The sequence below is a fragment of the Electrophorus electricus genome, chromosome 16 (assembly GCF_013358815.1).
Source record: "Electrophorus electricus isolate fEleEle1 chromosome 16, fEleEle1.pri, whole genome shotgun sequence".
Lineage (NCBI taxonomy): Eukaryota > Metazoa > Chordata > Actinopteri > Gymnotiformes > Gymnotidae > Electrophorus > Electrophorus electricus.
Window position 1 is genome coordinate 4015566 of NC_049550.1, and position 16615 is coordinate 4032180.

The following is a 16615-nucleotide window of genomic DNA, read 5'->3' on the forward strand; positions in this document are numbered from 1 at the left end:
CTCAATAACGCGGCATTTTGCTCTCATGCTTTCTTCCATTTTCCCGCCGTTGAAGGAGTGCGGCCACGAGATTCAGAGAAGAGGAGGGCGAGAGGGAGCAGTATTTTCATCTGCTCCGTTCTCCACTGACTTTTTTTTCTTTTCTTTTCTTCACTTTTCCCTTTTTTTTCAGTACGCAGTGCCAAAATGATTGATTGTGACCCGCAAACTGGGTGTCCAGTTTTACCCAACAAATGACTTTGGCCCCTACCAGTAGACCTTGGCCAGACAGAAATCAATATTTCACCATTAAAATCTATCAAAGAGGAGTTCAGGCTGCAGCTGTCCAAGCCGGCCTTTTGGCGCGCTGTGAACATTAAACCCGACACTTGTAGTACACGAGTAATCAATATATAGTGCTTCACAGATCATTTGTGGTCACCTTTTTGGTCATGATGGATACCTGGAGGAGTCGTGATTCATTTTGTCACCCCATTAAACTGGATTGTGTCAAGTTCTTCTTTCATTTCATTTCAAAGACCCATTCACATTCTTCACTGAGAGAGTGAAAGAGATAGATAGAGAGAGAAAGAGTGAGTGAGAGATAGATAGATAGAGAGAGAGAGAGAGAGAGAGATAGAGAGAGAGAGAGAGAGAGAGAGAGAGAGAGAGAGACCAAACAAAGAACGGCAGCCTGTAGTTACCCATTTCAATAAGAGTATCTATAGAGATTTGGTGTCTAGTGGAGTGTGAAAATCCCTTTGAGGTAGGACAAACATGCTTTGAGACCAAGCCACATGCCTGACACTTAGAATCCATGATAATACATTTATCTTCTATTACAACGTGAATTCAGCCACCACATATTATTTTAAATAGCTATAAATAGTTTGAAGGCAATGCACAACTTTGATGTTCTTAAACCATTTATCATGTCAGTGAATGAAAGTACCACAGAGAATAACTGCATCATTGCAGAATGGCCAAAATAAAAGAAGAACAAGAAGATAATGAACAAATAATAATAACAATAATTTTAAAAAATGCAACTGCATTGTCTCTGAAAAAAATCTATCAAAAAATCAATATTTCATACATGTCCAACTGTGTTTTAGTATTAATTGGTTGATTTAAAAATCTAACACAATGTCTAAGAAGAACACAATGTTTAATCCCACTTGTAGAAATTTACTCCAATGAATGTATGTGTCTATATAACTAATAATAATAATAATAATGATTTGATTTTCAGTTCAAACTAAAATGTAAAGTGGTGTGATATTTGGATCCCAGCCTCATTTCCTCTTCAGCAAACGTCACTGTGATACTAAAACAAACCACAGGAAAATAAAGTGCTGGTATGTTTCACTTTTCAGAATTATACCACTGCAGAAATGCAACACAGGACTGATCTGGAGGCTGCAAGAGAGAGGTGTTTTTTTTTCACTGCTACTGAGGCTCAAGGACAGCCTGCTGCCTGCATGGCAGGTGCTGGACGTCAGCCCACACACACACACTCACTCATTTTTGCTTCCATACCTGATCTCCCTCAAATACACACCGACATATACTCACACACCCCTCACATAACCCCCCCGCCCCACAAACACACACACAAAGAGTGACAAGAATGACTCCTCATCACAGTCACCCCATATGCTGCAGCCTACCTGCTGCAGGGAGGATTATTACTACAAGCAACTGTCATTAAAAATGGATTTATTCACCCTCTACAGGGGGTAAGTCGCCCTCCTGATCATGTGTGTGCCCTCACCCTATGACACATGTACAATCACATGCCCTCTCACACACAAGCTCAAAAACTGTGCTACATTCTTTCGGGCAGCATCCATTAACCTACAAACATTTTCATGCTTGCAGTTGCCCATGACAAATAATAACTTTGAATGTAAAATATTGTAAATTTATAATTTTTTTCTTTTATGTTAAAGAAGGATACCATCCATCATCCATAATACAGTACGCAAAGACATTCTATAAGCCCTCAGCTAACATTTGTTTACGCCTTTGAGGCTGGAACAGATAAAAACAGTCATACATGGTCATGTCTCTGAGATCTGTGATATTTGAGTGTCTAGCTTTTCAGAACCTGTGTTTTCTTCTCCATCCTGAACTACTGAATTTCATTAGAGGGAACTCATTGGAAACTTTCTTTGAAAATTGGCTTTGTGCATGTAGGGAGATCTCTACTGTGAGATATCTCTTTGAGGAACCTCAAAAATCAAGAATTTGTATCAAAAATGTGTTTTTTAAGTGACATACATAATGTAAAGTGACATACAAAACAATGACATAATTGTTGCTCATGGTTTACTAAACTTGACTGGTTATGTGCATTCACATTAGCACTGGTAAAATAACAACATGGCTCAAAATATTATGATGCCAACCTAGTGTATGTGAATGACCTTACTAACTTGTGATTGGACATACTTTTGAACTGGATGACCTTTTCTCAAACTCCTCTAGATTCAGCAAACCTTTTTCCAGGGTATTTATATCAATGCTCCTGTCAACTTGGTACTATTGATTATCACATCTGTAAACCTCTAGTTGTTTTGTGTAGTTATTCACTGAATATAAGTATGGTGAAGAAACTTCTAATGAACTGTCTGCAGTTGGTAACCACCTGGATTGTTGTTACCACCTGCTGTAGACCAAAGGGAAATGAGCTGAAATCAAACAAGCAAGTACGCTGAAGCCTGGAGTTGCATTCTTTATTGGACGTTACTAGCAGGTGGGACATGGCAAAAGGCTTCCACAGAAGATGATGCTGAAAAGAAAGGTCATGCCAAAACACCAAATCTAACCAGCCTGTGTAGTCGCAATTCACAAGTATTTGTAAGTCCAGCGACTCAGACAAATCTGCAGTTGTACAGACCTCCTCTCACTGAAGAGCACCATCCATAAAGAATCTAATCAAAACTGAGAGCACAGAAGGACCAGTTATGTTCCTTATATGAGCCCTCATTTCCTTACAAACACCCATTCAGAAGCTTCGTGACAGCCCATGAATGCTCTATACACATTACTCTACCTTTTTAATCGGAGCTCCATAAATTAATTTGTGCTGCAAGACAACGCACTATAATCGCTTATTGCGAAAGCACGGCTGCCAGTTTGGGGGGGGGGGGGGGGGGGGGTCTGGTGAAAATGAGGGAGGGCAGGGCTGGTTCTTCTGTCGCAGAAAGCAGGAGGAGGGAGGGGGAGAGAAGAGGCTGAAACGATAAGTAATTACGGCCAGGCACTCCATTCATCATCCACTGCTGAGCGCAGTATCCAGGGTCCTCACTGTTATCAGCAGTATATAGACCGAGTGTCAGCGCCCCTGAATAAATCTCCTTGCAAGCGCCTGCCTCAAACTGATCCACCATTACCAGACCTTGGGGCTGCTTGATCATCACGTCAACCCCTCCTGTTTGGAGAATGAGCTTTAAACCTCTCACGCTCCCATGCAAGCCGGTGCTGGAAGATCCCCTTGCACGAAACAGCTGCTCGTGAAAAGCAAGGTGATTAGAAAAGAGCCAGTACAAAGGCATCGAAGCCGATGTAGCCATGTTCCTTTGGTCAGTTCTTTACAAATGTTACATGACACTAGGAGACAGCACTGTTGCAGGTGATGAAACTGACGTGGCAACATCACGAGCAAAGACATGACAACATCACAAGCTTTGGAAGACCATTATTACATCAAGCTTTGAGAGAATATCCTTCTTGTCTTTCATATTAAGATTAGAGCACAGAAGCTGATCTCAGATCAGCATTCAAGGAGTTTCCCCATAGAGCAGCTTTGGTGTTCCACCTAAAGCTTGTGGTGGTATTATGTTCATTTCTTGTGATGGACGATACAGTTAGCAAATTCATTCTTTGCTATAAAGAATCTTAATGTCCTGTCAGCATATATCTTTACATGACGACAGAGAATGCTGGTTGGCTGATTTTTTTTTTTTACCAAACCAACTGGAAAACCATGAATTCTTTTGTCAAGGAAGCCTTACAGCTGGGTTAGCCTTACAGCTCTTAAGTGAAACAAGATGGGAAGATGGATTTTGTGCTGGTACAAGCAGTAATGGTTAGGAAAGCCCACTTCATGGTACAACATATAATTTGCTGCGGTACTACACACAAGCACATCCAAGTTTTGGATGCTGAGACATGGACCCAGAACAATTAATTTCACAAAAAGACATCATACTTACTACTTAATCTACCTATTAATTTTCAAAGGCATCCATGCTCATTTGTAGCTACTGATTTTTAAAGCAAGCAAATTAATTATTTTTTATATCAAAACTGTGTGTGAAAGCCCTCATGCCAGCATTAGCAATGACTTTGTACTGTTACTGTGTGTGAAAGCTCAGCTATTTAGTCACTGTAGAAGGGTTCTGCTTGCCTGCACATCCGCTAGCTGCTAATTGAGTGAAGAAGAGAACAGGCTCGAACTAAGCAGGCAATCCTCGTTGCCCGACTCTACGTGGCTTTCTCCCGTTACCAGAACTGTCAGTGTTAATCAAGCCTCATCTCTTAACACCAGCGGCGGCTGGAGAAGAGGTGAAGATTAATATTCTGGCCGAAACAGATGATAAATCATTTGTACATAATTAGCGCTCAGCAAGGTTATAGCTGACATGAATTTTTATCTTAATTACAGGGGAAATTTGTTCCATTAATTTAATTTGTCGCGCACGGACGATTCCGCGCCTAACAAAGTTAATCTTATACCTGTCAGTGAGAAGCTCAGGTAGCCTTTGCAATGGGGAAAAGTCCATTGAAATTCAGATGTGTTGCCAAGACCACAGGTACACACCACGCCTTGATTGGTTTAGAATCTCAAACAGATGCCAATGAGCAGGTATCTGAAAATCTATTTGAGCAGCATTATATGATCTATTTGCATGGGCTAGAATAAGCACACAGTATTTTACACAGCACAGTTCAAACCTATTCACACTTTTGCATAAAGGAATTTACAACCTTGGTGTAGGCAGTTCAGAATGTTGGTGCTATAGAAGCCCTCTAAATGTAATACATCCTTTTATCACATGGTATTCCAATAATAAAAAATTATACATCTTTACATGATTATAAATATATGGAGGACAATAAACATTACAATAGGCTGTTATTTTCCTCAGTCAAACACATAGCTTCCAATGGTTAATTTTCTGCTCACATTTAGTATTTATTGTGAAATATTTTCAAAAGTAACCAATAATCACTCTTGTACTAATGTAAGCTTTAAGTGAAAGTATGGAATGCTTTAATAAACCTCTGTTGTAATGACTTTATTTAGTGGCCAATAGTACAGTAAACAGCCACGAAAGTCATTTTAAAGCACAATCCATGGATTGCAGAATTCACGCCTCATGAATTTTAACCAATGCTGCCCCCTACTGGACATATTCTGCAAAACGTAGTGCTATTTTCATAACCCCCCGCCCCCGACTTTTCTCTTGTAACCTTCGTCATAGCTAAAATACTTCGCATTGTTTTTTATGAAAGGTGCACTGATTAAGTTGTCACCTCGCATGCAGGTTATTGCTTTGGTTTTATATTTCTTTACCCACTGCCCTCAAACTTTTTGGGAACCTTATTGCACAACTCTTATGATTAAACTTAAGGCAAATATTTTTACTCAGCATTACAACGCCTATATTAATAACTGATTATAGTATATTTAATATACAAACACATACCACATATAAAAATGCATGAACTTGTTTTATTTATGTCTATTTCTGCTGCTTGTGTTTTTATAATTTTATATAATGTAATAAATACCTTTGTTGTTCTTGTTATGAATTTTATGTTTCTAGAGCAACCTATACACTATACAAAGAAATGTATTATTATGATTGTCATATGATTGTGGGATTATACTGAGATTTTTATTTTAATGATAAGGCGACTTTCCAGTTAAAGTATATAGTTATGGGTATGGTTCTCTTCTCAGTCATGTTAAACTCCTTTTAGGGTCAGACTTAGAATCAAACCCAGCAAGATTTCAAATCCTCTACATCAAGTGGTCAATTGTGTCTCATATTTTCTAAACAATGACCTTATTATAGAATTATGTGTCTTATTTTGTCTTTTTTGAGAATATACTGACAGCAAATGGTGGAAACCAGGGATATTTCCCTGGAGATTTCTTATATTTAGTCCTATACATTTAAAGCCAGTTTACCAGACCACTAATCCTACACTAAAAATAACTTTTAATGCTCCGTCACCAGCGACATTGCAATTTAGTACAAGCCTATGTCCAGGAAACCTGCCCTAGTCTATTATGAAGATTACCGTTGTGAAGTTTTTGAATATAACAACGTCATTCAAATAAATTAATAAATGTTTTCTGTAGTTTGGCATGCTCTGTTCACAATTCAAGTATAAACTTTTAGCGCCCTCTGCTGGTAATGGACTTATAACTTCTTTCCATTAAACTGTTATCTTTTTTATTGATGGATACAACACTGATTTTCCCTGGTATTCTGTTTAATTGTATGATATATATATATATATATATATATATATATATATATATATATATATATATATATATATATATATATATATATATATAAAAGTTCAATTGAGAAAAAAAGTATATCTTGATAATATATAAACATAAAATAATGGGAAAAATAATACATGTAATTCTTATATGTCATAAATCTTGTGCAGGTTTATTTTCACATATAAGCAAAAATTAAAATGTCAACTATCTCGATATTTGCATATCACATTAACACTCATTCCATGTCAAGTATAAGCAGGTATGAATAAGATGAGAGAGTTGATCAGTGATCACTTTTGCTCTCGGGCTACTTTCCACTACTTTAGCAGCAGAGGTGTTCTAACAATACCCAACCTCGACAATGGCCGAAGGTATTCAGGCATTCTGTTGGTAAAGACAGGACTGCTCCTGAGTCAGCCATAGAGATGCTTTGGGATTTTCTGAATAGGTTTCTGAAAGAAAAATGAAATCTGAATATTGCTTAAGAAGGGGAATTTAGTATTTTTATTTTATATGTACTTTAGTACTTTTGTACCATATTACTTATATAAAGAGTAGAAACAGGAAGTGTGTGGAGGCTATGGATTGGGAAAAGACTGATAGTTGAACCAGTGTGACTGCTTTGTGATGACGTTAAAAAGAAAGATATTTCAGTCCATTTTATGTACTTATTCTGTCGGTTAGTAAGTTACAGTTAGCTATTATAGATATATAGAGAGTAGATATTGTAGGATCCAGAGGTCCAAGTCCATTACCAAGAACTGTTTTTCATAATTTCATCTATAACTAATACAAAATTTTAAAGTTGTTACTTATTCATCAATCTATTACAACTACGTTTTTTAGCTGCTTGAGAAATCTGAAATTAAAAGACTCTACATGATTATTAACATCCCACTCAGCTGTCTAGCTCAACCAATAGGAGCACCTCGCCATTTTTTCCTGTCTAAATCACACTAAAAAATGTTTGCTTTGAATAATGTTTCTGTTGCATGGAAAGGTTCTGTTCAGTTGTTCTCATTCTGGAGAATCACTGCTCTCTTCCATAGCTCATTTTCTGAATATCCTGTTTACTTCATTTTTAATGCTGTAATGCAACGTACATAATTCAAGGTTTAACATGCACCAGTGTTAATTGTTCTCATCTCTTAATGACTAACACCTTCTAATGACTCAGTTAGTAGAGTCCTTTGTGTTATCATTGCTAGGCTAGCACTTTGACTTTCAATGTTAAAAATTAATGTGAAGGGTGGTTAATGAAGCAGTCTGAGTCCAAATTGTTCTCCTGAGGTGTTGAAAAATGCCAGCACCAGGTTCTTCATTAACATTGTCAGCATTTGGCAGGCCACCCTATGCAGAGCAACTTACACAACAGCATGAGGGCTCCCTGGGAACTGAACCCATGACCTTGGTATCACTAGCACCTTGCAATACTTGCTCGACCAAGTGAGGTACAGAATCAGTCTTCAGTGCTTGCTTTTGGAATCAGACCTTATGACCATTGCCTACATACCTGTAAACAGGATACATTGTGTCTTTTCGCAAGGCAATTGCAAACACCTGTTTGTTCTTTTTATTTGGGATAAATTAGGACTCTTTTTCTCTTTATGTTTGACTAACATTCTTTTACTGTCAACCTGCATGAGGCAATACGAGTCCAAAATTGTATCTCTTTAGAAATGCTTTCAAATCTCTTTTCTGACCCTGGATCTAGAGGAGGTGAGGGAGAAAAGGCTGCTCTGAATCTCTGAGCATCAGTCATGCTGTGCTTTTGGCCTACTCTGAGTGCAATATGAGGTTAAGAAGAGAAGACACTGAGTGTCCAGTGCTGTGCTTGTTCTCCTTCTCTCTCCAGGAGAAGGACAGTGGAGCGCCACTTTTTTGGCCCAGGGACTTGTATAGCCAGGGGGTGCAGCTGGGCTCATGCAACCTGAGGATGGAGCTTGGTTTATAAAGCCTGGGGGTGGAGCTTGGCTTGTAAAGCCTGGGGATAGAGCTTAATTTGTTCAACCAAGGGGTGGAGCTCATTATGTAAGGCTTGGGGATGGAACTCAACATGAACAACTTGGGGGTGGAGCTTGAATCATATGCTGTGAGGGTGGCACTCCACTTGTTTAGATGGGGTGGAGCTTGGCTCATTCACCCTTGGTGTGAAGCTTGACTCGTATGCCCTGGGGGTGGAACTCGACTCGTAAGGCCTGGGGTGGAACTTGACTCGTAAGGCCTGGTGGTGGAACTCGTCTCATTCAACCTGGCGGTCGAGCTTGAATCGTATAGCCTGGGAGTGGAACTCGATTTGTCCGGCCTGGGGGTGGAGTTAGACACGTACGTCCTGGGGATGGAATTTGACTCATATGCCCCAGGGGTGGAGCTTAACTCCTAAGGCCTGGGGGTTGAGCTCAACTGTTTCAGCCTGGGGGTGGAGCTAGACTCATAAGTGCTGGAGCTTGGCCTTGGAGCAAAGGTCAACTTCTAAGGCCTGGGGGTGGAGCTTGACTCACGCATCTTGAGGGTGGAGCTAGTCTGTTTCAACCTGGGGTCTGGGGATCAGACCTGCAGCCCTCCTCTCTTTATTCTCAGCAAGAAGAGGCGCTGATCTTCTCCGACACATCGGGATCAGACTTGGCAACGAGGAAGCGGAGCCGCCCCCCACCCAGTCTGATCAAATCCACAGCACTGACGAGAAGGAAAAAAGAGAAAAAGAGATTGAGTGTCAATTCAGCACATCTCTGGGCTACACATGTTTAAATTGCCTTACATGTTTAAATGGATATCATATTGATTACTTCCTTTGTCAAGAGCACAAGCAACAATGACATCATGAATGCGGCAAAAGCTGAATACCATCACTCCTGGTGATTTTTAATTATAGCTATAAAAACTTGTGTGTCTGTGTGTGTGTGAGAAAGAGAGAGAAGGAGAGACAGTGTTCTTTTAGAATATGTCTGGGCAACAGGATTAGCCTTAATAGACATTGTATTGATTACTTTATATGTCAAGGACAATAGCTACAATGGCACCTTGTATGTACCAAACCATGCTGGCTTTTAATCAAACCTATCAAGCAATCATACCTATCATACCTATCAAGAGAGAGAGAGAGAGAGAGAGAGAGAGAGAGAGAGAGAGAGAGAGAGAGAGAGAAAGAAAGAGAAAGACAGATGGAGAATAAGACATGCATGAGTGGAGCTGACCTCTGGTAATCAGCTCCGATGAGACTCGTTCCGTTCACGGCAAGGATTCGGTCTCCGATGTGCAGACGGCCATCCGAAGCAGCCGGGCCATCGGGAATCAGCGTGCGGATGTAAATTCCAGGCGAGTTCAGAGGGGTGTGCTGCACGTAAAGAGTTTGGATCATGGCAGTGTGAGGCTTTAAAGGCGAATCAGTGATTTAGAATCTGGTTTGGTGGATGTTCGGGATGCGCAAATTACAGTTAGAGCATCAGGTAGCATTAGCAAACCATAACTGTGTGTTTTTTTATAACAATGCTCATTTTTTTGTTGTACTGCAAATTAGAGATCCGGAGTGTGTTCCATGTGAAGAGCCTAATATCATTAAGGATACAGAGATTAGGGACTTAAGCATGTAGAGTGGCAGCTGTCGATTGCCAGGGTGTCATTTTATTTATTTATTTATTTGTTAATGGGTGAGGCAGCCAACTCACAAGTCCGTCAATAAGTCCCATGCCCAGGCCATAAGGTCCTTTGTCCAGGTCCACTAGAAAGACGGAACATACAGAATCAGAGTTGGGGCCCAGGGTTTGGGACAAAGGCCCATGAAAAGAGAATCCACAGCCGCTCAGAGGACCTGGAGAAGGAGACACATAGCCACACCCACAACCACACACATATGGGACTCAGGGTTGGCAGATCATGCATGCATAATTACATATTCATACAAAACACAATTCCAACGAAAAAAACAAATGCCATAATACAAGCTCCAGATACCTTTACACAAATATACAGATATCCATGAACCCTGACCTCAGACAGATAAACTTATGGTATTTGAAACAGTAAGAGGAGGAACACAGACATGGACACACACACCCCCATCTGACTAACCTTCAAGGCCATTAGCAATGAAGCCATTGATCCTCTTATGTTCGGGCGTGGAGCGCACGCACCCATTCGCTGGACCAGGCGCTCGTGGGTGCAACAGCTCGGGGTAGAGGGGTGTGTTGGGGGGCGTCAACAGGCTGGATGAGTCCGGCGCATGGGGCTGGCTGGCATGCCGTGGACCCACACCGGGTGGCGGGCGTTCTCGTGGGCGCTCCTCTGCTCCAGCCCCATCCCCACGGCCGCCCACCGGGACTCGCACCTCACCCTCCCCCTCCCCGCGCTGATGGGTGCCGGGCCGTGGGATGCACTGTGCCTGGGCTGGCTCCCGCTGGAAAAGCGTCTGGCCGTGACTGCACTGACACTAGTAGATCACACACTTGCCACTGATATACAGGGACTTAGATGCCTGTTAAAGCTGGGAAACCCTAAAACTGTGGTACTGGGGTACTCTCACTGAGCTATTGGTGATACATTCAGTGACTGCAGGGGTCAAACTATTTTCTTTAGTACACTTCACCAATAGGGACCGAAGCACAAAATTAATATTGTTCTGCTTTGGGAAATAGCACTAAATGTAATTTTCAAAGATTACTACATGACTGATTTCAAACTTTCAGTGGTGTGCAGGGGTTAATCTGTTTAATTCCAAAATATTTAATTTGTTAAAAAACACTGAAAAACTGATACTGTTAAACATAACCCAGTAGATTTATTGATTTCACAGGCATACCAAGCAATAGGCAAGTTTGATTTCAATCTTATCATTTGAATTTGTATTATTCATTATTTTTAGATTTCCCTACGTTGAACTGCACATCTGATAATTTTGTATACTAAAGCTGGCACAAATTCTAACTCCTAAAGTTTCACATGCTCTCTCAAACATCCAAATTGATTAGCACGAAGGGTTAGGGAACCAAACTGAGTTGGTGAGCCCCCCTGCTGGACAGCCTAACATACTACCAGATATTGTGGAGGGTTTTGACATCATAGCTATAACCATACTCTTTAGGTCTGACCACACATTAGTTACAGCACCAACCACCTTTACAAAAAACAAACAAACAAATAAATGGAAATAATGAAATAATCTTTCAACAATATTGTAATCTTCTAACAACTGCCATTGCAGAAACCCAGAGGGTTTGTCTGCAAGGGAATAAGATACATATGCTTCAGATAATGTGGCCTGCCATGAGGCGCTTGATTACATAGATAATCCTTTAAAACAGATTAAGGACAACTCTGGGGTCTGCTGGCTTGGTTAAGACTGAGCCTCTGACTTTGTCTTGTTCGTTGTCTTCAGACCTTTATGAGACCGAAGCAAGCATAGCAGGAGAGCAGGTGCAAAAACTCCACCTGCTTCTGACCTCGACCAAGCAAGTGCACGTGACCTTGGCCCAGCATGCGCATGTGACCTCGGCCCAGCAAGCACACGTGACCTTGGACCAGCGTACACATGCGACCTCAGCCCAGCATGTGAACGTGGCCTCGGCCCAGCATGTGCACGTGACCTCATCTCAGCATGTACACGTGACCTCAGGCCAGTATGCACACGTGATCTCAGTTCAGCATGTACACATGAAAGGGAGGGTTCCAGCCTCAGTTTGACTAAATGTTAAAGGAGTGTTCTGTGCATAAAAAAAAATATACGTTAAATACAACCGATGCTTGTTTTGCGGTCTGGGGAGAAATAAGCAATAAGCAGTGAAAACAACTCCCTTGGTGGGATGCTTTATCACTCTTCCCCATCACCACAGTGCTACTGGAATGCAATGCTGCTCTGGGGGCCAGCTGGGGGAGGCATCAATAACCTGTTATCTACTCTGTTTTTTTACATGGATGTTATATAGATATTTGAGCTAGATATTGTTAGCTAGATATTTGCCAATAATTGAAAGCAACCAGTTTACTTTAAGGTAAAACATTTTCTACAGTGAATTAAGTAGCTGGCACAGTGTGCTACAGAACTCAGAAGGTTCATGCTCTAGAAAGAGTGTGAAGGATCCTGTTCTGGAAAATTGCAGTTGTGATGTTACTGCCTCCAAACAAAGCCTGTTAATCTAGATAAATTGACTTATTTTGTGTTTAGTACAATGTTATTTTTTGGGTTTAGAGAAAAATAATCCTTTAAACACTGTTAAACAGTAATGCAGAAGATGAACTTTCCTTTTTCAAAATACAAATTCCATGTAAGCAATACAGCTACAATACTACCATAATAGGCAAAATAACTGCTAAAAATAGATAATATAAATGGGAACCTCTGGTAAAAGGGACCATCTATAGGATTTAAAGGATTTAAAGCCCCAAACTAGCATGGAGTATTTCATTGGCATTCATAAAAACATTTCCAACAATCCTTCATGAAGACTGTTGGGAATGAAAATAAAAGAACATTATAGAATTCCCACAAAAAGGTCATTCAAACCAGAGATACATTTCTGAGACGCACCTGGACTTCCTGTCTGTCTGTGTTGCCATTAGCCGGGTGTGTCTTGGTGCGGAGGCCCCACAGGAAGTGCCTGATGTAGAGCAGTTGTCGGTAGATGCTGTCCTCTACACACTCACTCTCCAGGTCTACTTTAAAGCCCGCACTGGGAAGCATGATGGGTGGGTGGTTCTCAAAGGTCTCCAGAAGATCGACTGGAGAGCACACACATGGGTGAACGTTCCCTCACACACATTTACAGGAGCCCACATATTCACATGTTCTACATCCACCTACACATCGCTAATTGCTAATGGATTCTCTAATAATTCTCCAATGGATTCTCTGAAAAAGATTATTCAAAGGAAGTGTGCATTATAGTTTGTTGAGGGAGGTATGTCTGGATAATTTTCTGATGTTTGCTAACACACACACACACACACACACACACACACACACACACACACACACACACACACACACACACATCTACCCGTACCTGTTCTATAGATGAAGGCTTCATCTTCAGTGCTGGGTTGCCAGATAGGGAGAGGTCCCACCTCAACAGTCAGCTGGTACTGTGTGAGAATTCTATGCAGTTGGACTGGTTTCAGAGATGGGTGTTCTGCACACAATGTCATCCAACTCATCTACACACACACACACCCACACCCCCAACACCCCCCCCCCCACACACACACAAACAAACACAAAAGTAGTATGTATGTTACAGGTTAGTTGGTAGCCAGGTATTCCTCTTTTAGTTTGTCTTACGGAAACTATGTACATACCTTTTTTATTTCTGATTAAGACTCATGCATTTGATCGCCACTGCTAAAGTTTTCATTGAAGATAGCTTTGAAAAAGCCTCAGAATACTGAGAAGGGTCAGGATACTATAGGCCCACCACATGGTAAAAAGCATACATTTCATTGGTCAGATTTCCTGTCATTTTGCTAAAATCCTTTACAGAGCCCTTCAAAATATCACCAGTAGGTATGTACGTAGCAGCCATATTAATGAACTGTTTTGATTACCTCCATTCTAGATAGAAATGCCTTCTATATTAACCAATAGAGCCAATATGTTCATGGTTTTATTTAGCTTTATTTATTAAATAGGTTCATATTATTTTTTCCTTCCACTTTTTTATCATCCCTTACACATATACACTTACAAATAAACAAATGTATTAAAGTGAAAAAATGAGGAAAGCGAAAATGAGAACATACTGATGATAACTTGATCACAGCTGCCAGGTGTTTTCTGATCTCTACTAAACACACACGCGCACACATACACACACACACACACACACACACACACACACACACACACACACACACACACAATTCTCTCTCTCTAGCTATCCTCTAGGGCTCACCTGGGAAAGCTGTGAGGCAGGCGTGGTGAGGATGGTGATGGCGCTGCACAGTTTAGCAAAGAACGTCTGGGCGAGCTGACCACGCCCTGCTCCTTTGGCCCAGTCCAAGAGCATCCGCACACATGCCTGGATCTGCAGCACGCGAGAGCGCTGGAACCAGCCTCTCGCAGGGCCTACACATGCACACACGCACACACAAACACACACGCACACACACACAAATACCCACCCACACACATGCACACAGATGCACACATAAGCACACGCACATACCATATTGTGCTGAATAAAAGTTCTGATATATTTAGTATGGTTCACTGTACTACAGCAAATAAATTATGGGCATGAATGTGTGTGTGTGTGTGCGTGCATGCGTGTGTGTGCGTGTATGTGTATCTGTATGTGTGTGTGTGCGCATGCGTGTGTGTGTGTGTGTGTGTGTGTGTGTGTGTGTGTTTGTGTATGCATGGACACATGTACATAAGCACCTAACCCTAACCCTCTGATCCTGTCTATTAAAACACAAAAAGAGGATTATGGGCATCTGGAGAAGGAGTTGCTGGCCGACTTTACCCTCTGTATTATGTGCATGCACACAGAAACTTGCAACAGGCTGTCCTTCAAAAAGTAAGCAGGTGGGTGAGGTACATAGTAATAAAAGATGATTTACTTAAGCTTGCTCAACAAGCACCCAAATAACAAGATATCCGAAAAGCAAAAAATCTAATTTAGTAAATTCACATTTTGTATACCATGTGCAATTTTCTTATCAGATGTAATAATTATTTAAGTAATACTTTTACATTTACATTTTTTGCATATAGCATAGGCTCTTATCCAGAGCAACAAAAATGATTTGTCTACTACTCAAAGAATGTATCCTAGCCAGTACTGTAGTTTACAGTTCAAGATACCATTGAACTAGAATATTGCTGAAATACAAGAATCAATAAGCTCTATATTAGACAATGATAACTGCAATAACAAACAATACCAAACAATAAGTGCTAGAGTTTCAGTCACTCAACAATAGTATGAAATTTCATAGGTGCAGGTTATTTAAATATTCCAAAAACAGAAAATTCTATGACACTATTTCCAAAAGATTCTGACACTATTTCTTTGATATTATTCTATTTCTTCAGTATATATATATATATATATATATATATATATATATATATATATATATATATATATATATATATATATATTATATATATATAATGTTTTTTTTTTTTCAAAATTTAAGTAATTAAACTGCATTAACTGAACCCACTACACAATTTAGGATGTATAATATAATTTTGTGTGCTGCAATACATGTGGAAAAATTGTATTTTTATATTAACATGATATGACTATTAACATACTGGTAAAATATCAACATAAAAAGGTAATCACATTGTCAAGTCAAGTCAAATTTATTGATATAGCGTTTTTTACAACAGATGTTGTCACAGAGCAGCTTTACAAATGTCTGAGTCCAAGCCCCCCAGTGAACAAGCCAAGGGTGACAGTGGCAATGAAAAACTTCCTAGAGCATGAGGAAGAAACCTGGAGAGGAACCAAGACTTAAAGGGCGGCCCATCCTCCTCTGGCTGACAACAGTCACCACAATAGTAACTATATGACAATAAGGAGCAGATTTAATAGTGAAAGAGAAAAATAAATAAATAATAATAAAATGAAAAAAAAAAAGTAGTTCATGTCTAGTCCGGTTTTCTAGAAGTCCTAGGCTGGTCCCAATGGTGTGCACATGTCCGAATCCTAGTGACTATGACTACATTGTAACATGTAGTTAGAGCACCCTTTATATTCTGTGTTCATTCCCCATTGATTCACCCTAACCCTAACCCAATCCTAACCCTTCCTTGGCCAGTACAGGCTAGTACACAAAAGGCTTTCAGGATCCCCCAAATTAAATATACGGGAATTCAGTCGAGCAGAATGCTTTCAAATAAATGACAACAGAAGAATCCTCAGACTTTTCACCACTGAAACCACCACTATGGAACCTGTTAAAACAGTCCATCTTATTGCTTTGAGACCTTACTTGAATTTTTACCCAATGCCAACACAAGTCACAAACAGTTTCCCCAAGTTGGGACCCGTGAAGTACAGGCTGTGATGCACAGTGATCATTTGTCTCTAACCTCATTTGATAATGACCTTTGGCTGGTTTTTACTGACCTTAACAAGGACTTTGCTGCAGTAAAAA

The 16615-nt window shown here is 40.3% G+C and overlaps 1 protein-coding gene across 4 annotated transcripts in view; it reads right to left on the reverse strand.

Annotated features, from left to right (window-relative positions):
- Positions 1 to 6642: 6642 nt before the first annotated feature.
- radil (Ras association and DIL domains) overlaps positions 6643 to 16615 on the reverse strand; it is a 25910-nt gene continuing 15937 nt past the window's right edge. For 3 of the 4 annotated variants that reach the window (XM_035534994.1, XM_035534993.1, XM_035534992.1), the window contains 7 exons: positions 14395 to 14567; positions 13510 to 13660; positions 13035 to 13225; positions 10583 to 10907; positions 10180 to 10322; positions 9709 to 9848; positions 6643 to 9190 (listed from right to left, as the gene is read on the reverse strand). In XM_035534994.1, the coding sequence (XP_035390887.1) occupies positions 9091 to 9190; positions 9709 to 9848; positions 10180 to 10322; positions 10583 to 10907; positions 13035 to 13225; positions 13510 to 13660; positions 14395 to 14567 (1223 nt within the window). In that variant the 3' untranslated portion in view covers positions 6643 to 9090. The remainder of the gene's footprint in view (positions 9191 to 9708; positions 9849 to 10179; positions 10323 to 10582; positions 10908 to 13034; positions 13226 to 13509; positions 13661 to 14394; positions 14568 to 16615) is intronic. The other variant, XM_035534995.1, reaches the window with a different exon arrangement.